The sequence below is a fragment of the Ostreococcus lucimarinus genome, chromosome 14 (genome assembly GCF_000092065.1).
Source record: "Ostreococcus lucimarinus CCE9901 chromosome 14, complete sequence".
In the NCBI taxonomy this organism is placed as follows: Eukaryota; Viridiplantae; Chlorophyta; class Mamiellophyceae; order Mamiellales; family Bathycoccaceae; genus Ostreococcus; species Ostreococcus sp. 'lucimarinus'.
The window spans coordinates 543,162-562,119 of NC_009368.1; the positions used below are offsets into that span (position 1 = coordinate 543,162).

Here is an 18,958-nt window from a genome sequence, read left to right on the forward strand (position 1 = left end):
TCGATAGAAAATAGATCCGCGTTGAAGTGTACATCTTCGTTCGTATAGCAGTGACTAGTGTAACGTTACAATCTAAATTTCCCTCCCTCACGGCGCCGAAGACACGAGATCGCGCAGGCACTTCTCCACCTCCTTCGCGTCCAGTCCCTCGAGCTTCACGCACTTCTCCACGCCGTAGTCGTACCGCGCGTACAACTTCCCCTCGATCCCGCTCGCCTCGCGAATCAGCACCGGCGTCGTCGGCGACGCCGCCTTCAAGTTTTTATAGCTCGACATCAAGAAATTCCTCACGCCCTCGCTCCCTTTGCTCGTCTGACACAGGTGAAAGCGAAGCTCTTGCAAGGTTTTCAGTCCCGCGAACGCGGCTTTGCTCATCGCGACGCCGCGACTTCCGTCCCGCGCGCGCGCGTCCCGCGTCCCTGAAAGAGTGAGCCCTTCGGCGTGTCCCGCTCGGTCGCCTCCGCGATCGATCGATCGATCGACGCGCGCGACGCACCGTGCGGACGCGCGCGCGATCGCGACCGAGGGCGCGATTCGATTTCGACGCGCGTCCGTCGATCCGTGTTTTGTTCTCGAAAATCAGTCTCATCACCGCGCGCGCGATCGACGCGCGCGCCGTCTTTCCGTGGCGCGCGACGAGAACCAGACGCGATGACCAACACGTCGTGCACGATCCGCACGCGCAAGTTCATGACGAACCGCCTGCTGCAGCGCCGTCAATTCGTACGTGTCGCGCGCGCGAGCGAACGCGAGAACCAGCGACGAGGACGAGGACGGGACGATGGGGCGATCCCGCGGCGGGCGGATGCGTCGCGCGCGACGCGCGCGGCGACGGATGGATGAGACGCGCGATGGATGAATACTGACGATGAATACTTTTCACGCGCACAGATTCTCGATGTGCTTCACCCGGGTCGCGCCAACGTCGCCAAGGTGCGTCCAACATCGTGACGGCTTGGGGTTTTTTGACCCTAAAATGCCCGCGCGAGCGACGCGGCTGACTCGAACGCGACGACTGACGATTGATTGGTGTTTAACGATGTAGGCTGAGCTCCAAGAGAAGTTAGCTAAGATGTACAACGTGTCCGATGAGAAGTGCGTGTCCATCTTCGGGTTTCGCACGGCGTTTGGTGGCGGTAAGTCCACCGGGTTTGGTTTGATCTACGACAACCTCGACGCGTTCAAGAAGTTCGAACCGAAGCACCGCCTCATCCGCGCTGGCTTGAAGGATGCCGTCCAAAAGTCCCGCAAGAACATCAAGGAGAAGAAGAACCGTGTCAAGAAGCTCCGTGGTGGCGCCAAGAACAAGGTTATGTAAATCTTTTGGCTTGGTTCTCAGAGTGTATGGGGGATGTGTAGGCGAGCGCGCCTTGAAATTAGTTTGGGCACAGCTGTGTGCGACATTAGAAGACGAAGCTTTTACGTAGCGATTGTACTCGGCTGTTTCACGGCATCGAGTGATTGTAAAACGAGAGAAAGCTGTTTCGGATAAACTCAGCGCCGCGAATCCCGCAACTCGCGCGAGGCGCTTCGCGTCGCGTCCGAGCGCTTTGAACATAGCGCAGATGAAGGATTTTCGAAACAAAATCAGTCTAATGATCACCTAGGCCCGTATATAACTATTGGAGGGTTTGTGGCGCATTTTTTATTAGTGCGCCTCGCCCGAGCGCGTCTCTTGAGTTTCACTTCGCGCGCACGCCAGTTAGCTCAAGACGTTCATGCCCATCTCGAACGCTCTTTCTTTCTCAAACGTCTCAAAGTATTGATAAATGATCGTGACCGCGAGCAAGATACCAGTACCAGAACCAATCGCACCGAAGAAGTCGGCCACGATCGTCAACGCGCCGATGCACATACCGCCGAACGCCGCGGCGATGGGGATGTACCTGTTGAGCTCCTTTTCAATCTTGACGTCGCGATGACCTTTGATGATCATTTGTTGTTGCTTGAGCTGCTTGGCAACATCTCTGGCGGAAGAACCCGCGACTTCGATCCAAGTCTTAGAGAACAACGCGCAAGCGGAGAGCATGAAGGTGACGTAGAAGATGGCGTGCAGCGGATTTGCCGCGACGTCAGCCAAAGACGTCGGCGGCGAAATGTAATATACCAAACCACCAGTGGGGATGAGCTGACCATTGCTTTCGCTCTCGTGCCAGCGACCAAAGAGTTGGATGAAAAAGTTACCACCGTATCTCTTGTATAAGAGTTGGGAGATGAAGTACAAGTTTGACACCAAGGCAGACTGCAAGATGATCGGCATGTTGGACGTGTAAAAGAGCTTGATGGGATAGTTTTGCACGTAGCCGCGGTTTTGCTTGGATTGGATCGGCAAGTCGACGCGGAATCCTTGGAAATAGATGACGATGAGGAAGATAAGGATTGTCGACAGCAGATTGGTGATGTTTGGCAAGTTGGTGCGGTAGAACGCTTCCTTGAGCGCGCGAATCTTGTCCGTGCGCGTGAGCATCAAGTGGAAAAACGCGATGATCGCGCCCTCGAATTCGGTGCCTCGGCCGGTGTTCACCGTGGTCGGAGAGAACGCCTTCCAGATGATCGATTCGCACTGATTCGTGGCGATGAACAGAGAGATCCCCGACCCTAAACCGTAGCCCTTTTGCAACAATTCGTCCAAGCAAATGACGATTATTCCCGCAAAGAAGAGCTGAATGATGATGAGCAACGCGTTGCCCACCCCCAAGTCGCGCACATCACCGTAGATCCCGCTCACGACGTACGCCACGGCCTCGCCGATGGTGATCAACACCCCGAGAAGTTTCTGCGCGCCGTTCAACAGCGCTCTATCTTCCTTGACGCTCTCGTCCACCTCGATGATCTTCGACCCCGACAAGAGCTGAATCACCAGCCCCGACGTCACGATTGGCGATATCCCGAGCTCCATGCACGTCCCTCGATTGCTCGCCATGATCACCCGCGCCCAGTAGAACGGATCCGCTCCGCTCGCGGTGTTGATCCCGTACAGCGGCAGCTGCGAGCACACCAAGAACACGAACAACGCCACGCACGTGTAGAGCGTCTTTTCGCGAAACGGAATCTTGCGATCGGCCGCCTTGACTTCGGGCAGGAAGCCCAAGAAGGGGCGCACGAGGTGCAGCACGCGGAATCCGCTCGACATCGCGCGCGTGCGTTATCTCAACACCAGCGCGCGGCACTGCGGGGACGCACACGCACGAAATCGAAATCCACCCCACTCGAAATCGCCGCGCGCGCGCGCCGACGACGCGACGCGGGCGCGGTCGATCCCCCGATGCGCGCGCGAGATCCCTCGATGCGCGCATTCGAGCGACGCGAAACGCCATCATTTACGCCTAAACCGATCATGGACAAAAAAATGACGGAAAAATCGTAAACCCCGACAACGCGCGCGGGCGCGCGGGCGTTCGCGCGTTCGGCGCGCGCGGCGTCGCGGCACTGGCGGGCGTCGTCGTCGCGCGCGATGGATGCGGAGGCGCGAGAGGTGTACGAAGAGATACGCGCGCTGGAGCGGGAGGCGTTGGAGAGGGTGAACGAAGCCCTCGATGACGGGCGCGAAGACGCGGAAGCGTCGCGCGAAGACGCGCTGACGAGGGCCAAAGCGTGCGCGCTTCGAGTGCGAGCGCTGATTGAGGAATTGCGGGAAATCGGTGACGACGCGGAGAGCGTGGACGCGCGACGAGCGATCGCGAGCGCGGTGAGCGAGCGGGAGTTGGCGTTAGAGAACACGCGGGCGATCATGAGACACGCGGTGATCGAGGCGGCGTCGAAAGGGCGAGCGAGAGAAGCTCGAGAACGCGAGGCGCTGCTGACGGGACAGAGCGGGACGAGTCGACACGACGCGACGAAGGCCAGCGGCGCGGTGTCGATCGCGAGCGAAGCCACGGAGGGATTACGAAGGGCTCGACAAATGATGGCGACGGAGTTGGAGAAGGGCGAGAAGACGTTGGCGGCGATTACGGAATCGACTGCGACGATGGAGCGAACCGGAACAGAGTACTCAAACCAAACCACAAAGCTTAAATCAGGTCGCCGTTTGCTGACGACGATCGAGAGGCAAACATTCATGGATAGAATCATCCTTTGGTTCGGGTTCACGGTCTTTTTGTTGGTCGTTATACACATTTTGTGGAAGCGAACGCCCGTGCTCGCGAGGTTTCATCCGCTGTACTACAAGTGGTCTTCAAAGACCGCGGCTGTGGCACCGGTCCTCGGTGATTCTTCCAAAGAATCGGCGCATTCGTTCGAAATTACTCAGCATCCGTCCGATGGTGCGGTGAGCGGGGAATCTGGTGTCGGTGAGGAAGACGACCCTTACAAGATCGGCGTCGAGACGCGTCGCGGCGACGGCGAACTTTAGACATTTAGCGTCGTTTTAGTCGTGTAAATTACATATTAGCGTAAAGAATCGCGCGCCGTTCATTGCGGCGGCGGAACACCTCGGCGCTTGCGCGGTCGATTCGCTTCGAGAACGCGCTGCTCAGCGGCGCGTTCCTCCTCGGGCGTCAACTTTTCCTTCGTCGCCCACGGGTGGTTTGCAGGAATCTCCGCCTCGGAGAGGGACTTTTCAAAGTTATCGTTCCCGGCCGCGGAGGCTCGACGACGCTCGCGCGCCGCCAATATTTGTTCCTCCGTCAGTTCGGGCATCTCCACCGTTCGCACGGATTTCATCATGCCCTTGAAGAACTTTTCCTCGTCCACCTCTCGGTTTTCGTCCAACATCCCGCGCTCCTCCAAATCTCCGAGCGATCCTTTGCTACCACTACGTCGCCCGAATAAGAGTTTTTTCAAAATCAACAGCGCCAACGCTCCTCCGGCGTACACCACCGGTCGAGGCGCTTGCTCCAACGCGCGCGGTATCCCCTCCGGCACGTCCACGGCCACCGAACCAATCTTCAGCGTCCTCGTCCCCTCCGTCGGCGGTTTCAAGTGCTTCGAGCTCTTCTTCCCCGACGTCTTCGCGTTCTTCCCATCGCTCTTCCCTCGCTTGACGTTCTTTTTATTCTTTTTATCGTTCGCGTTCACCGCCGCGCTTTTCCGCGCGCGCGTCACGATCGCTTCACCGCGACCGTGGGTTCGGCGCCCGCGCGCGCGTTTTGAAGTCGAGCTCGAGCTCGAGCTCGACGACGGCCGCGCCGCGTTCGGCGCGCGCGCCGAGCCCACCATCGCGACGCTCGCGCGCATTACCATCATCATCACGCGACGTCGCGACCGTCGCGCGCCCGTCCGATCGCGTCGCGATGCGCCGTCGACGCGCGCGTCGCGATCGAGCGCCTTCGCGCCGTCGCGCCTTCGCGCGTCCGAATGTCCGAGCTGTCGCGCCGCGTTTGAACGCGTCGCGTGCGGGCGTCGGTTTCGCGATCGCGACGCGATATTTGAGATTTGAGATTCGAAACGCGTACACCGGCGGTTCGGAGCGCCATGTGGCACGATTCGAGTCGCCGACGTCGCGCGCGCGCCGTCCGCCGTCCGTCCGCGCGTCCGCGCGTCCGTCCGTCGTCGCGCGCGCGCGCGACGGTGCGAACGACGCGCGGGCGACGGTGCGCGCACAGCGCGACGCGACGCGCGCGCGCACGGCGACGGCGAGGAAGACGCGAACGCGAACGCTCGAGACGCCCCGCGCGCGCGGAGGCGAGGCGACGGCGAGGAAGACGCGGACGCGACGCGAACGCGATGGCGACGACGGCGACGGGCGACGACGGGCGATGGGAAATTGGCGGGAACTTTGACCGCGACGACGGCGCGGGACGGGCGCGAAGCGCGATCGAATCGAACCGCTCGAGCGCGCAAACGCGCGATGGATCGCTCGCGCGCAAGCGCGCGACGGAAAGCTCGCCGACGAACGTCCTGAGCGCGGGCTCGTGCGCGAGCTCCGAGACGAGCGAAGATGGCGATCGGGACGGGCTCGATCGGGGAGGCGAGGAGACTCGGAAGTTTGGCGCGCGTAACGTGGCGGTGACGACGGAGTCGTTCGAGTCGAAGGGCGACAAACGCGAGGCGAGGTCACGGGATGGGAGATTGATGCGCCCGATAGCGCCGAGCGCGGAGAACGACGGGTTGCAAAAGCGCGTGAGCGAGCTGCGAACCGCCTTGAGAACGGCGGAACAAGTGCTAGATAGAACGCAAAATCGATTAGAACTCGCGGAGGGGGCGAAACGAGCGGCGGAAGCTGAATCGGCCACTTTACGCGCGCGCGTTTGGTCGCTCGAAGGCGCTGAAACGCTGGCGAAGGGCGCCGAGAGCGGTGGTTCTCTCGACTCTTTGCGAGGACGGCTGCTGAAGGAAGCGACGGTTGAACTCTCGTACGCCGTAAAGATGACTTCTGCGGCCGATCGTAAGGTTCAGATCCTTCGCCAGGACTGCAAAAAATTACAAGACACTGTCGCCGCGCTTTCCGCGGCTTCTGCGGCTGAACACGCTACGCTATCGATGGAACTGGAGCAAGCGCGAATGCGCATTCGCTCGGACGCTCGCGAAATCGCCTCGCTCACGGATAGAATGAGACACGCCGAAGCGAACTCCGATCGATTGTGCGGGGCGGATGAATCAGCAAATAAAGCCATATGTCAGTATCAGGCGGCCGAGAAGGAGGCCCAGCAAGCGAAAGAATCTTTGGCGGAGACGATGCGCCACAACGAATTTCTGCAAGGACGCGTGAACGAGCTCGAAGAGATGGTCAAGTCTGACGGCACTGCACACTACGATCAAGAATTACGTCGCGTGCGAGAGCATTTGGGTAATGAAATCGCGCGACTGAACGCAGATTTGAAGCAGGAACGCTCTGGTCGAAAGGCGTTGGAGGTTGAATTGCGCGGCGCGATACAAACCGACACTCCAAAGCGCATCGGTTCGACAGAGGACGCCGAGCTTGACGCGGAAAGATCGAAGAACGCGGCATTGGTGATAGAAATCGGAGAGTTGAAAGCGCGACTTGAACAAACTCACAGTCACAGTGGGTCTCCGCGTAAAGATGACTGGTCCAATGCCCTGGGCCTTGGCGGTGACGAGGAGGACGACGACGGGTCCGTCGAAGCGCTGAGTCCTTCAGGGACGCCGTCTCGAGTACGCGACGCCTTGTTGGCCGCTGCTCGTCTCGAGGTCCAGAAGCTTGGTGAAATGAATCGTAAGCTCGTGCAAGCGAAGCTCGCGGCGGAAAATGAAAGCATTTCCAAGGCAGAATACGAAGCGGCGCTCACGCGACACAACGAAGCGTGGGCCTCCAAGGTCGCAGAAATCGAATTGGAAGTCACGAAAACCAAAGAACAGCTGGCGACGATGCAAATTCAAAACGAAATACTCTCCAGAGAGGTCGAAACGAGCCGACTGGAGTTGGATGAGACGAAAATCGCCAATCGCGAGCTCGAGTCGTCCCTTGTGTCTCGAACCTCGAACCAACAACAAACGACGGATGAAGGAAGCTGGTTGAAGTTACTCCCGAGAAGGCACTCCAGCCCAGGCGTTTGTACTCAGCAAGATAATAATTTAGTGTGCTTGGGATCATGGGCGAGTTTAGCGGGCATGGACAACAGCAGTGATGATGATCTGTGCCGCTTGGAGGAGAATGACGTCGCCGAAGAAGCGACGCAAGAGTCCATTGAACAACCTTCTCGCAAGCAATTGCTGGAGGAGAAATCTCGAAACATCCGTGAAAGGTTAGCTTCGAGACGGATTAAGCCACCTCTAAGCCCGTTGAAGTTATCGGAACAAGCCATGGAACGATCTATTCGTGAAGGTAGACTGGCCATGGAAGCCATGAAGGCGTCGAGATCGTCTTTACTTCGCGCTTCGACGTCGTCTCTCAGGAAAGTGCTCTCTAATACGAGTACGATAGATAGACGCGATGGCGAATGTTAAAACTTGATGTAAGATATATATACAACATGCCTACATGCTATCACTTCTAATATTCCACTCCTCGTTCTTGTGGCGTGAGCAACGTTCCGGCTCGCATACCGTACGTATCAACAATTTGTTCCTCGCGAGTTCTGAATTCCCACAAGTCTTCCAACTTTGGCCCAAGATCTTTGATGTCGAGCCATTTTTGATCCAACTTCATCGGTGCTCGCTGTGTCTTCAGTACCACCTTTTCAGGAATCTTGAGAACATTGGGGTACACTCGCTCGTCGCGCGGGATTGTTCGACTAACTTTCGCCGCCGCCTTGGCGTGAATGTGTGCTTCCGTCAGACGTCTGATTTCGTCCGGATCAGTTACGCCTAAAGTTGCCATATGATCGATCAATTCTGCTTCGACGTCGAAATCGTCCTCGACCGCCGTGTTTACCGGTTCCCAAACCGCTTCCTCTTGTCCGTCGTTGATGTTCACTTGCGGCACGCTCGATGGGACGTCATCAGGCGTCGCTACCTTCGCTCGCGATGGCGTGGCGGCTCTGTCTTTCCTCAGAGCAGAGATCTGAAGCGCTCCTTCGAATATTTGAGGAGGAGTTTGCGGCGTGCACACCAAGAGTCGGTCGTTCGAAGATACCAAATAATCGCACGTCAGGCAGGCCGAGACGAGCTCGTGCGACGCCACTGTGGACCAATCCTTCGTGTCGAAAAGTTGCACCGTTCCCTTTCCGATAGTTTCCCCTATCTCTTGCGTACCTAAAGCGAGGATGGCTTCGTCAGCACGGAACGACAGGCAAGTGATAGCTAATCCTTCGTTATGATCCAACACCTTTTCCAAACGAGCGCTCGCTGCTTCGGTGTTCACACGCCAAACGTGCAAGCATCCATCAGAAGACCCAGCGGCTACAGTGATATCAGGATCTTTCTGCGTTACTGCTAACGACACGACGTACTTCAGCTGTTCAGATGCGAGTCTGTGCATCATTCGCAACCGAGGCCCGTCTGCTGCGACACTCCAAATTCTCACCACACCGTCTCTTCCGGCAGAGACGAGCGTACGATTCCCCGAAAGCGCAACGCATCGCACTAAGCCATCGTGCGCAGTTGTCATACTTGCCACTCGTCGCCCGTCGTCCAAAGCCCAGACCGCTAAGCTTCCATCTTCAGTTCCAGTTGCTGTAATGCTTCCATCCACGCTCACTGCTAAGCTCGTCACGGGCGCGCTGTGCTTCCCAAGAAGATACACCAAACTAGGCTCGGACTCGCTCTGGGGCAGCGACGTGAAGAGCAAATTTTGTGACTCCGCCTGGACGACAAGTATGGCCCCCGGTTGGCCTGGGATGAAAGCGAATTGCCACCACGGGCGTCCAGTCGGCGTCGCCACGCCGTCCTTGGCTGTTTGAAATTGGAACCGCCTGACTTTGCTATCGCCTTGCGTCACCCTGATCGTGCGCAACACCCCCATGTGTTCGATGACGGCGACTAAAGTGCAATCGTTCGGGTCACCGTGTCCACCGTCGTACAGTTTCCCATCTCTCACCTCCTTCGACGCGTCCTCGAGCACCGGTGCGCCTCGCAGCCCAGCGGCATGTCTCGGCGATGCGTCGTCCGCGTCGAGCGGTAGCGCGACGAGCTTGAGCCTAGACATCGTCTACCGCGCGCGAAGACGTTTGCGAGCGCGTTTTCGACCACGTTCGAGTTCGAGCGCGCCGCCGAGTGCGGTGCTCGTCGCCCGAGCGTCGTCGAGGCCCTTCGATTCAAAACGCCCACACTCTCGCGCGCTCGTTTCGATAACTACCAAACCATGGCGACGTTCGCTCGGGCGCTCGGATGCGAGCCGACGGCGATTCGGGAGCGCAACGAAATGAATACGCGACGTCCATCGCGTTCATCCGTCTCGCATCGCGGGCGACGCGTCATCGCCGCGGCGCAGGCCCCGGACGGAACTGAGCTCGCGCGCGTGCTCGAGGTGCGTGCGCTCGACGAGTTCGTCGCGCTCGACTGACGCTCGCGAATTTTCTAGGTGGCCGTGGGCGCGGCGAAGGAGGGTGGAATCATCATGGCTCGAAAAGTCGGCGCAGATGTGATTAAAACCAAAGTGAACGCGCGTGACTTGCTCACAGAGGTGGACGGAGAGGTGCAGCGCATCATAGAGACGCGCGTGGCTGAGGCTTTCCCAGAACACGGATTTTTGGTGAGTACTGCGCGAGCGAAGGCAACGGTATGAAACTCACGATGGACGTAGGGTGAAGAAAGCGTCGCGGCGGGCAAAGACGCGAGCGCGGACGCGCTGAGAGACGTCCTGCGACAAGGTAAGCTGTGCGCGACTCAGGGATTCGTGGGAATAATTTAATTAATTTTTTATATATAATAAACGAGTGTCGACGAGCGAGTGCGCACGCGACTGACGATTCATCGCATTTACAGGACCGAACTGGCTTTGGATTGTCGATCCCATCGACGGCACGACGAACTTCGTGCACGGCATGCCATTATCCGCGATTTCTATTGGCGTGGCGTACAAAGGGTGAGTATTAAATGATTTCCCGTCGGTTGTTTCACGCGCAAACGTCGCTCGCACGTGGCCTTTCGAGGCGCTGGTTTCACACGCGTACTGACAATAATTCATAAAACAGGGAATTACAAGCGGCTGTGATTTTAGATCCGTTCCGAGACGAATGCTTCACCGCTACGCTCGGTGGTGGCGCTAAATTAAATGGTTCGCCCATGAAGGTGGGAGAGGAGAGTACTGCGTTGGAAGCAGTCGTCGTCACTGGATACGCACCCACGGATGCATCGACAGATGTCATGCTCAAAGGGATGACAGGTAAACACGCGCTCGCGCGTCGTTAACGTCGAAAATTGATTTCGTGACAAAATATTCTGACCAATTAATTATTTCGCTCGCAGCGCTGGCGAATTTACCCGTTCGTACGATCCGCATGTTAGGAAGTGCAGCCATCATGCTTGCGTGGGTGGCTTGTGGAAGGGTAACGGCGTACTTCGAGGCTGATTTGAATAGCTGGGACACCGCAGGTGGAGCTTTGTTGGTGGGTATTTCTATTAATTTAATTCACCAGAATTTAATTAGTTCTCGATGCAGATCAGAGAAGCGGGCGGGCAAATGACGAACTTGGTCGGCGAGGAGTACGGTACGTCAGATAAAAAATCGAGCGATCGAAATACGACGGTATTGCGAACTTACGCGCGGTCCACGCGATCGAAGATAACTGGACTGATTAAATAAATTCTTGTGCGCACAGACTTGACCACGCGCCCCATTTTAGCGAGCAACAGGGCGACGCACGCAGAGCTCTTAGCTTGCCTGATGGTTTCTCTACGCCATTGAATAATTCACTACACTTTCTACAATCTATATCGCGTTCTATGCATTCGCGCACCGTTACTCACGCGCAGGCGCTTTCTTCTTTGTCCGTATGCCGAACGCCTCGAGGTCTTGCGTTGGTTTGTTCGCTCGACCTTTTAGCTGCGGAGGTAGGAGCGTGTTGATCTTGCCTAAAGACTTCGAATACTTCTGTTGCGCCGGTCGTGGATTCAGTGCGGGCGTCGGCGCGGTGCGTTTCGTTCCAATCGTCGTCGGCGCTCCAGCCGCCGCCCGTGTTGAGCTCAATTCCCGCTCAACCGTCTCGGCCTCGTTTGAAAACATCGCCGCCGCGGACGGTAGCCCCCCGGTCGGCTTCACGCTCTTCACTGCCAGCACCGCGCTCTGGTCTTCCTCGGCGACGCCCTTCCCGACGCCCTCCGCGACGTCGGTGTCGGCGTCGTCGTCCGACGACGAGTAGTCCAGTCCGAGCATGTTCGCGCGCCGCGGACGCTACGCGAAGACTCCGCGGCCGTGGCGTTTGTCTGCGCGAGCAGATGAGCGCGCTGCCCCTGGTCGTTGCCCAGACTCACGCCGAGCGCGCCTCGAGCGCGCGTCGATGTGCGCACACGCGCCTGACTGACGACGACGACGTCGACGTTCCTCGACACACCGACGCGTGCGCGAGCTCAAGCGCGCGACCGAACCGGACCAAAACCCCGACGCAGGGTGATGATGAAAGTCTTCGCATCACGCGCGAACGTCGGCGCGTGTACGACGGCGACGACGCGCTCTCGAACGACGACGACGATTCGCGCGTCGTCTCGCAAGTCCACCGGCGTGGACGCTGGTAAAGCGTCGGTCAAGGAGTGGAGCACGTCCAGGCGGAGCGCGTTCGTGGCGCCTGGTGCGTCTGCAATCTTGCGCACGATCGGTGCGGGCAGTGCGATGTTCGGGGGCGGGAAGGCGTACGCCAAGGCGCCGCGCGCGAAGGCGGACCCCTTTGCGGATGTTCTGAAGGACCCGGGCTTCCCGGCCGAATACCCGTTCGGAGAGAAAGAGATGGCGAGATACGACGAGAGCTCTGATTTTATCTTTTACTCTCAACCTAGATTCGTGACGCACATCGACGACGAAGCGATCGGCGCGTTGACGAAGTATTACGAGCGCTCGTTCCCACCGGCGAGCGAAGACGTGGCGATTTTGGACGTGTGCAGTAGCTGGATCTCCCATTATCCCGAAGGATACAAGGCTGGGAAGATTTCTGGGATCGGGATGAACGAGGACGAGTTGAAGAAGAACCCTATTTTAACCGATTACGCCGTCCGGGACTTGAACGAAGATCCGACGTTTCCGTATGCGGACAATACCTTTGACGTCGTCACGAACACGGTGAGCGTCGACTACCTCACCAGACCTTTGGAAGTCATGAAAGAAGTGAGCAGAGTGTTGAAACCGGGTGGCACGGCGATCATGAGTTTCTCGAATAGATGCTTCCCCACCAAAGCCGTGGCCATTTGGACCGCCACGGGGGACTTGGATCACGTTTGGATCGTCGGCGCGTACTACCATTTCGCCGGCGGTTTCGAGCCGCCCGCGGCTGAGGACATCTCGCCCAATCCCGGCAAGACGGATCCCATGTACGTCGTCACAGCGAAGAAAATGACCGCGTGATAGATTTATCATGTAGCACGTACGCACCACGCTTTGTTTGTTACGCATAGATTTCGACTTCCGCAAACGCCGCTCGCGCTCGCGTCGTCGCATACCTCGACTCTCGTCGACATGTTCGCCACGACTTTGACGACGCACACCGCTCGCGCTCGCGTTCAGGCGCCCACACGTGCGAGGACGCACTCTCACGCCGACGCGCGCGTCGTCCGGGCGTCATCCACGCCCTCGCGCGCTGTCCACGCCGCCGACTCGACCACCCGTCGACGCGCGTTGGCGTCCACGGCATCGCTCGCGCTGGCGCTCGTGATGACGCCCGCGAACGCGCACGCCAAGGACGGTAAAAATGGAGTGTATTTCATCGAACCGCGCGGTGATAACCCCGTCGTCGGCCAAGAGTTCGTCGCCAAGTTTGGTGTGAAGGGTTACGAGCTCGCCCCGGCGTCCGCCGGGTTGCAAGAGGGCACGGGACATCACCACTTGATCATCGATGGACCGGCGTTCGTGGAGAAAGGACAAGAGATCCCGTTCGATGACACGCATTTACACTTCGGGAAGGCGCAAAAAGAGGGAACGGTGAAATTGAGCCCGGGCGAACACACGCTCACGCTGCAATTCGCCGACGCCAAGCACCGGTCGTTCGGGAAAAAGTTCGCAAAGCGAATCACGGTCGTCGTGGAGTGATCGTCAATCGCGGGCCTTGGTAATTATATTAATGTGTGTGTGTAAGCAGTACAGAATGAGAATTGAACGAACGACGTACGCGCTCAACGACGTTTCGATTTCGAGCGCTCGCCTTCGTCCGCGCCTCGAAACGCCGTCGCCGCGAGGCTCAGCGTCGCCGCCGCCGTGAGCCCGTAGCGCATCGGCAGTAACCATCGCGGGTACCCTCCCGCGCGCGCGTACACCGTGTCGACGCCCGCACACGCGAGTAAACCTCCCATGAGCGTCCCGCACGCCGCCACCTCGCTCGGCGCCGACAGCGCGGCCCACGCCAGCAGGCTCGGCGTCACCGACCACGCGTACCTCGCCGTGAGCTGCGCGGGCGTTGGATTCCAATGCTTCACCACCGTGTGCTTCACCGCGGCCAGGCCCCAGTGGATGCCACCGAGAAAGCTCAAAATCGTCGCCCCGTACGCGATTTGCGCTCGAGCGCACGTCTCGCCGCTCGCCACGGCGCGCAGACCGAGCGCGTCGCGCGCTTGCGGCGTGAGACCGACGAACGGCACCGCACCGAGCGCGCCCATGACGTGCGCCGCGTGCGCCATGACGCGCGCGCGAACGCGCCGCGGACTGACGAATTCCGAACGCCGCGCCCGGGACGACGCGCGACGCCGTCACACGTCGACGCGCGTCGCGTCGCGTCGCGTCGACGCGCGGACGATCGCGATGACGTCGTTCGAGTACATCGAACCGCGCACGCGCGTGGAGATTCACGGGATCAAGGCGAAACCCGAGCTGAACGGACGCGTCGGGACGGTGATGGAGTACGTCCCGGCGCGCGCGAGATATCGCGTGCGCGTGAGCGACGGCGACGACGGCGCGACGACGGGAGGAGGGAAGATGGAGGAGGTGTATTTGAAGCCGGATAACGTGCGGAAAGCGGAGACGAAGGCGAAGGCGACGACGACGAAGGCGACGAAGGAGGTGGAGGCGGAGGCGGAGCCGACGCGGCCGACGGAGACGACGACGCGGGACGAGGTCGCGACGACGTCTGAAAAGAGCGTGGATGAGATTTTGACGACGCAGAAGGCGATGGAAGAAATTGTGCCGAACCCAGACGCGGTGGCGGCGCCGATCGAGGAGATAAGAGATAGTGAGACGCTTTTGAAGGAATTCTTTCGGGACGTTTCCGACGCCACGCGAGACGCCGAGGTGGAACGTATTTTGTCTTGCTTCAAGCTGAATCCGTACGAGTTCTTAAACCTTCCGTTTGATTGCGAAAGGAAGGCGATTCCTCGCTCGTTTCGTAAGATTTCTTTGCTCGTACACCCTGATAAGTGCAAACATGCGGATGCAAAGGCGGCGTTCGACGCGTTGGGACAGGCGCAAAAGCTTTTGCTCGACGAAGACTTCAAGCGCACCTTGGACTTTCACCTCGAGCAAGCGAAGGAATCTGTGCTAAAAACTTGGAAAAAAGAAGCCCGAGATGACGTGGCGCTTCGTGTGAAGTACGAAGGCAATAAGGAGGGGATGCTTGAAGACTTTTGCAAGACGGATGAATTTCACGAGCGCTGGAAGTACGAGGGACGCAACTACATCGTCGAATTAGAGTGGCGACGCCGTAAGATGGCGCTGCGAATCAAGGGAGAGGAAAAGCGGGTGACTGAGGAAGAGAAGGCTGAACTCGCGCAGCGTCGTAAAGAACACAAGGAAAAGAAAGAATGGGACCAAGACGAGAGGCGCGAAGCGCGAGTCGGCGGTTGGCGAGATTTCATGAAGGATAAAAAGGTTAAGAAGACAAAAACTGCGGGCGAGTTCAAGAGTTACCTAAAAACTGAAGTGAACCCGAGCAAGAAAGCGTTCGCGCTCGAAAAAGATAAAGTGCTTCGCCCTGATGAGATCAAGAGAGCGTTTTAAGATTCTCGCTAATTTGTATTGAAATCTATGACTTCTCTTCGCTAGTTTCATCAACAGTCACCCAACTCGACGTTGGATTCGCTGTTTGCTTCACATCGTCCTTCTCTTCTGTTTCCTTATCGTCTTTCTTCTCTTCGTCGGGTTGAACCGCCTGAGGCTTGAAAGCGTTTCGTTGCGCGGCCGTCAAACTCTCGCCGCGAGGCGGCGAAGCGATACCCGGTTTCGATTTCTTCAAATTCTCCCCTGACTCTCCCGGTGATGCATCGTCCAAGCCAGGTGGTGGACTAATGGATCGTCCCCGCTTGCCCAACTCACCGTGCGTCGGCCCAGTGTCGACTTCATCCTCGAACACCGAGTGCGCCATGGGCGGCGGCGCAAAGCGCGAACCTTGGAAGTGGAGTACGGGCGGACTGTGAACTGCAGCTAAGTGCGGAGGCTGCTCGACGCCCGAGTCTGGATCATCATCGGATTCGAAGTAATCTTCTTCATCTTTGCTCATCGAGCTATCACGCCTCGCGCGCTGCTCTGAGAGCGCCTGCGCCGCCGCAATTTCTTGTCTCCCGTACGCCGTGGGGGCAACTCCGGCAAGCATAACTCCCGGGGGAAGCTCGATCGTCGTTGCGCTAAGGCCTTGCTGGTATCGAAGCTTGAGCAATCTAAACGTATCGACGTAGTACACCTCTTCGAACCACTCTTCGTACTTTTCTACTAGATGATGGATCAAGTTTCGAATGTTTTCACGACGAATAAAGTCGATCAATTCGAGCACGGAGCTGTTCAACAAGTTGTACTTGTCGCCATTAATCTTGAAGACTTTCATCACAGGATCGAATGCATTCATTTTAATGAAGTAGCGGTTGTAGAACTCATCTTTCAGGCTCACGCACGCGCGCAAGAAACGAATGGCTGACACCACGACGTACTTTTCTTTGCGCTCTGTGAGATGAAGGACGTGCTGCAACACGTGATTCCTCAGCATGTAATACTTGATTCGATATTGATGATTCTGCACCAAGAAGATGAGCAGATCGACGATCTTCGTAAGCGCCCATGGAGGGACGCTCTTTTCGTCGGGCGTGACGTCTTCTTTGCCGAGGGTTATGCGTGCCACCACCGCATCCATGTGCTTGTCGTAAAAGATGTCCAAAAGTTTATCCTTGTCTGAGGACGTGCCCTCCATCGTCTCCGGATCCATCAAAAACAACAAAATTTCCAAGTACGTCGCCTGAATTCCGTCGCTCCCGACAAGAAACAGGCGCACTAATTCCGAGAGCATGTTCCGCTCCGCCGAGCTAGCTTGTTGCACCATGAAGTCTCGAAGCACCGCTGGATCGTTTTGCAAGCTAGACATGATGACGTCCGCGGCTTTTAACTGCGAATATTCACCACCATGAATTAAGATGTCCGTCAACACGTCAAACAGCCCGTGGTTTTGCAGAGTTGAAAATACTTGCAAACGCGAGGCGTTTTGCAGGTGCCTCGCCAGAGTGCACAACTCTTGAAGGAATCCTACCAGGTCGTTCCAGTCTTCATCGCCGGGTTTGGACGCTTTTAACCTTTTGAATAACTCCCCGAAGAATTCTGGATCTCGATGGAGCTCTTGCACCACCTCGACGTTGTTACACATCATCATCGACGTGAGCGTGCTAAACGCCGAGTCGTCGAGTGCACGAGGAAGAATGACATCTTTGAGATACCCTAAACGGCACGTCTGATGGATTTTCTCGCGAATCATCGTATTTGTGATCGGTACCACCTCTTTAAAGGCGACATTTTTCTTTAAAAACTGTCGATGATGAACCCGCTCGATTTGGTCCGGGTCGTACTCCAACGCGCCCACGAAGTCGAATACAAATTCTTCGCTCAGTAACGTTTCGTACAGACTCGGATCGTTCAGCATCACCATCGCCCTGAATATGGCGTAGAACAAATGCAAGTTCTCGATGTCGTCCACGTCTTCGCACTGCCTGAATAGCTCGAATAGCCTGGGCAGATACTCTTTCGATTTCAAAATTTGCATCGGGATGCGCTCTCGAGCAAACAGCGAGCTCCCCGAGATGAGGTTGTAAAGCTGCTCCAAATTCTTCGTCTCGGGCTCGGGAAGTTCTATTTGCACGTCACGTTGCAGTCCTATGTATCTCACGCCGCCTTGCGCCTCGACGGCCTGAAACTGAAGCAGCTCTGACCCGACGTCCATCGCCGCCACCTTGGAACCGTCCTCCAAAGGCAATCCTCCCGCGAGCTGCTCCACATCACCACCAGTCTGCTGCATGTACGCCCTCTGTACCGATTTGATCTGTTCCCAAATAAAGTTACATCCCATCCCTTCCTGAAAGCTCAGCGCTATGTCCGTCTCGAGCTCGGCGTCGACCCAGGAAATAATGGTCTCGTCCTCTTGTCTCGAGTAAAATCCCACCTCAGGCGATATCGCGTGCACTAAAAGCGGTTCTTGACTGTGTTCAGACATCACCACCAACCCAACCGATCCCGATTGCTGCGGAATCGCGAGAGACCCGTCAGTCGCGTCGTCTACGCGCGCGCGCCAGTCGTTCATTCGCACCTCCATGTACTCGCACGACGCGAACCCCGTGCCTTTATCGTCCCAATGTCCTCGGTCGTTCAGCCTGTACAGCTTCACCCGCGCCATGGCGTTCCTTTTCTCTCCATCTTGCGCCGAAATCACCGAGCCCGGAACGTCGAGGTCGTCCGCCGCGTCGCCTCGCCGCGCCACCAGAATCGTCTCCTCTTCCCTCGCGTCCCCCACCGTCGCGTCCGCCGCCGTCGTCGACGCCTCGATCGCGTCTCGCGCGTCGTCATCCCCGCCTTCATCCGCGCCGTCCATCGCGTCTGAATTCTCCATCGCCACGACGTCGCGTCGACGCAGATTTCAATCGCCTCGAATCTTTCCTCGTCTCCGCGCGCGTCGCGCGGAGACCGAGCGTTCGTCTCCCGCGCGCCGGACGCGCTCGATCGCGCGTCGCGCGGTGCCAACCGTTCGTCTCCGCGCGTTCGCCGTCGCGTCGCGCGAACGCGCGCCCGCGCGGTCGCGTCGCGCGTCGACGTCTGCGCGCGCGCGGCGCGCATTCGCGCGACGCCTCGACCCGAAACATAAAAAAAAATCACGAAAAGTCTCGCACCGTCGCGCGCGCGAACGGTATCAAAAAGTAGTGACAATGACGGGATTTGAACCCGCGCGCGTGAGCAGTGGAAAGTTTCGCGCGTCGATCCGCGTGCGGCCTAAATCCACCCCCTTAGACCACTCGGGCACATTGTCGCGCGGTCGGCGGGCGCGCCGGCGTCGTCGCGCGAGGCGCGGATGGGGGTTAAGAGGGCGCGCGGTCGCGCGCGGCGGCGCGCGGGACTCGAGACCGAGCGAACGCGCGCGACGGTCGCGCGTGAGGATCGAGCGTTGGATACACGCGCGCTACGTGCTAATGATGATCTACGAGGGCGAGACGGGGACGAAGGACGATCACGGCGACGGCGGCGCGGCGGAGACTTTGGCGGCGCGCGACGCGGGGTCGAGCGCGGCCGCCTTCTTCAGAGCCT

The 18,958-nt window shown here is 58.0% G+C and overlaps 15 protein-coding genes across 15 annotated transcripts; 8 read left to right on the plus strand and 7 right to left on the minus strand.

The window, feature by feature from the left end:
* Positions 1 to 87: 87 nt before the first annotated feature.
* OSTLU_27581 (predicted protein) lies at positions 88 to 375 on the minus strand (the record flags this gene model as incomplete). The annotated part of the gene is made up of 1 exon (XM_001421459.1): positions 88 to 375. The coding sequence occupies one exon, from the start codon at positions 373 to 375 to the stop codon at positions 88 to 90; it is 288 nt and encodes a 95-aa protein (XP_001421496.1).
* A 270-nt stretch (positions 376 to 645) lies between these two features.
* Positions 646 to 1,318, plus strand: RPS24 (Ribosomal protein S24, component of cytosolic 80S ribosome and 40S small subunit; the record flags this gene model as incomplete). Its single annotated transcript, XM_001421276.1, has 3 exons — positions 646 to 723; positions 892 to 933; positions 1,046 to 1,318. Coding segments are annotated over 3 exons (393 nt in total), but the record flags the coding sequence as incomplete, so codon positions are not given.
* Positions 1,319 to 1,423: 105 nt separating this feature from the next.
* Positions 1,424 to 3,158, minus strand: OSTLU_27583 (IISP family transporter: protein transport protein Sec61 alpha subunit). Its single transcript, XM_001421460.1, has one exon. It carries the CDS (start codon positions 3,131 to 3,133, stop codon positions 1,703 to 1,705), a length of 1,431 nt encoding a protein of 476 aa, XP_001421497.1. The 5' UTR covers positions 3,134 to 3,158; the 3' UTR covers positions 1,424 to 1,702.
* A 296-nt stretch (positions 3,159 to 3,454) lies between these two features.
* On the plus strand, positions 3,455 to 4,351 carry OSTLU_27584 (predicted protein; the record flags this gene model as incomplete). The annotated part of the gene is made up of 1 exon (XM_001421277.1): positions 3,455 to 4,351. One exon carries the CDS (start codon positions 3,455 to 3,457, stop codon positions 4,349 to 4,351), a length of 897 nt encoding a protein of 298 aa, XP_001421314.1.
* A 59-nt stretch (positions 4,352 to 4,410) lies between these two features.
* OSTLU_27585 (predicted protein) lies at positions 4,411 to 5,282 on the minus strand (the record flags this gene model as incomplete). The annotated part of the gene is made up of 1 exon (XM_001421461.1): positions 4,411 to 5,282. Exon 1 carries the CDS (start codon positions 5,155 to 5,157, stop codon positions 4,411 to 4,413), a length of 747 nt encoding a protein of 248 aa, XP_001421498.1. The 5' UTR covers positions 5,158 to 5,282.
* A 382-nt stretch (positions 5,283 to 5,664) lies between these two features.
* OSTLU_93726 (predicted protein) lies at positions 5,665 to 7,845 on the plus strand (the record flags this gene model as incomplete). Its single annotated transcript, XM_001421278.1, has 1 exon — positions 5,665 to 7,845. The coding sequence occupies one exon, from the start codon at positions 5,665 to 5,667 to the stop codon at positions 7,843 to 7,845; it is 2,181 nt and encodes a 726-aa protein (XP_001421315.1).
* A 24-nt stretch (positions 7,846 to 7,869) lies between these two features.
* Positions 7,870 to 9,531, minus strand: OSTLU_25547 (predicted protein). The gene has a single exon (XM_001421462.1). The coding sequence runs from the start codon at positions 9,482 to 9,484 to the stop codon at positions 7,892 to 7,894; it is 1,593 nt and encodes a 530-aa protein (XP_001421499.1). The 5' UTR covers positions 9,485 to 9,531; the 3' UTR covers positions 7,870 to 7,891.
* Positions 9,532 to 9,700: 169 nt separating this feature from the next.
* OSTLU_27588 (predicted protein) lies at positions 9,701 to 10,689 on the plus strand (the record flags this gene model as incomplete). The annotated part of the gene is made up of 5 exons (XM_001421279.1): positions 9,701 to 9,805; positions 9,860 to 10,030; positions 10,082 to 10,148; positions 10,264 to 10,363; positions 10,473 to 10,689. 5 exons carry the CDS (start codon positions 9,701 to 9,703, stop codon positions 10,687 to 10,689), a joined length of 660 nt encoding a protein of 219 aa, XP_001421316.1.
* An 89-nt stretch (positions 10,690 to 10,778) lies between these two features.
* OSTLU_27589 (predicted protein) lies at positions 10,779 to 10,964 on the plus strand (the record flags this gene model as incomplete). The annotated part of the gene is made up of 1 exon (XM_001421280.1): positions 10,779 to 10,964. The coding sequence occupies one exon, from the start codon at positions 10,779 to 10,781 to the stop codon at positions 10,962 to 10,964; it is 186 nt and encodes a 61-aa protein (XP_001421317.1).
* A 275-nt stretch (positions 10,965 to 11,239) lies between these two features.
* OSTLU_27590 (predicted protein) lies at positions 11,240 to 11,653 on the minus strand (the record flags this gene model as incomplete). The annotated part of the gene is made up of 1 exon (XM_001421463.1): positions 11,240 to 11,653. The coding sequence occupies one exon, from the start codon at positions 11,651 to 11,653 to the stop codon at positions 11,240 to 11,242; it is 414 nt and encodes a 137-aa protein (XP_001421500.1).
* Positions 11,654 to 12,106: 453 nt separating this feature from the next.
* On the plus strand, positions 12,107 to 12,832 carry OSTLU_27591 (predicted protein; the record flags this gene model as incomplete). The annotated part of the gene is made up of 1 exon (XM_001421281.1): positions 12,107 to 12,832. The coding sequence occupies one exon, from the start codon at positions 12,107 to 12,109 to the stop codon at positions 12,830 to 12,832; it is 726 nt and encodes a 241-aa protein (XP_001421318.1).
* Positions 12,833 to 13,138: 306 nt separating this feature from the next.
* Positions 13,139 to 13,513, plus strand: OSTLU_27592 (predicted protein; the record flags this gene model as incomplete). Its single annotated transcript, XM_001421282.1, has 1 exon — positions 13,139 to 13,513. One exon carries the CDS (start codon positions 13,139 to 13,141, stop codon positions 13,511 to 13,513), a length of 375 nt encoding a protein of 124 aa, XP_001421319.1.
* Positions 13,514 to 13,596: 83 nt separating this feature from the next.
* On the minus strand, positions 13,597 to 14,097 carry OSTLU_18170 (predicted protein; the record flags this gene model as incomplete). The annotated part of the gene is made up of 1 exon (XM_001421464.1): positions 13,597 to 14,097. The coding sequence occupies one exon, from the start codon at positions 14,095 to 14,097 to the stop codon at positions 13,597 to 13,599; it is 501 nt and encodes a 166-aa protein (XP_001421501.1).
* A 487-nt stretch (positions 14,098 to 14,584) lies between these two features.
* Positions 14,585 to 15,409, plus strand: OSTLU_42969 (predicted protein; the record flags this gene model as incomplete). The annotated part of the gene is made up of 1 exon (XM_001421283.1): positions 14,585 to 15,409. The coding sequence occupies one exon, from the start codon at positions 14,585 to 14,587 to the stop codon at positions 15,407 to 15,409; it is 825 nt and encodes a 274-aa protein (XP_001421320.1).
* A 451-nt stretch (positions 15,410 to 15,860) lies between these two features.
* Positions 15,861 to 18,056, minus strand: OSTLU_723 (predicted protein; the record flags this gene model as incomplete). Its single annotated transcript, XM_001421465.1, has 4 exons — positions 15,861 to 15,944; positions 16,005 to 17,557; positions 17,666 to 17,903; positions 17,970 to 18,056. Coding segments are annotated over 4 exons (1,962 nt in total), but the record flags the coding sequence as incomplete, so codon positions are not given.
* Positions 18,057 to 18,958: the final 902 nt, after the last annotated feature.

Coding starts and splice junctions, on each gene's coding strand:
- OSTLU_27583 (XM_001421460.1), bottom strand. CDS start 3,133: ATGTCGAGCGGATTCCGCGTGCTGCACCTCGTGCGCCCCTTCTTGGGC.
- OSTLU_25547 (XM_001421462.1), bottom strand. CDS start 9,484: ATGTCTAGGCTCAAGCTCGTCGCGCTACCGCTCGACGCGGACGACGCA.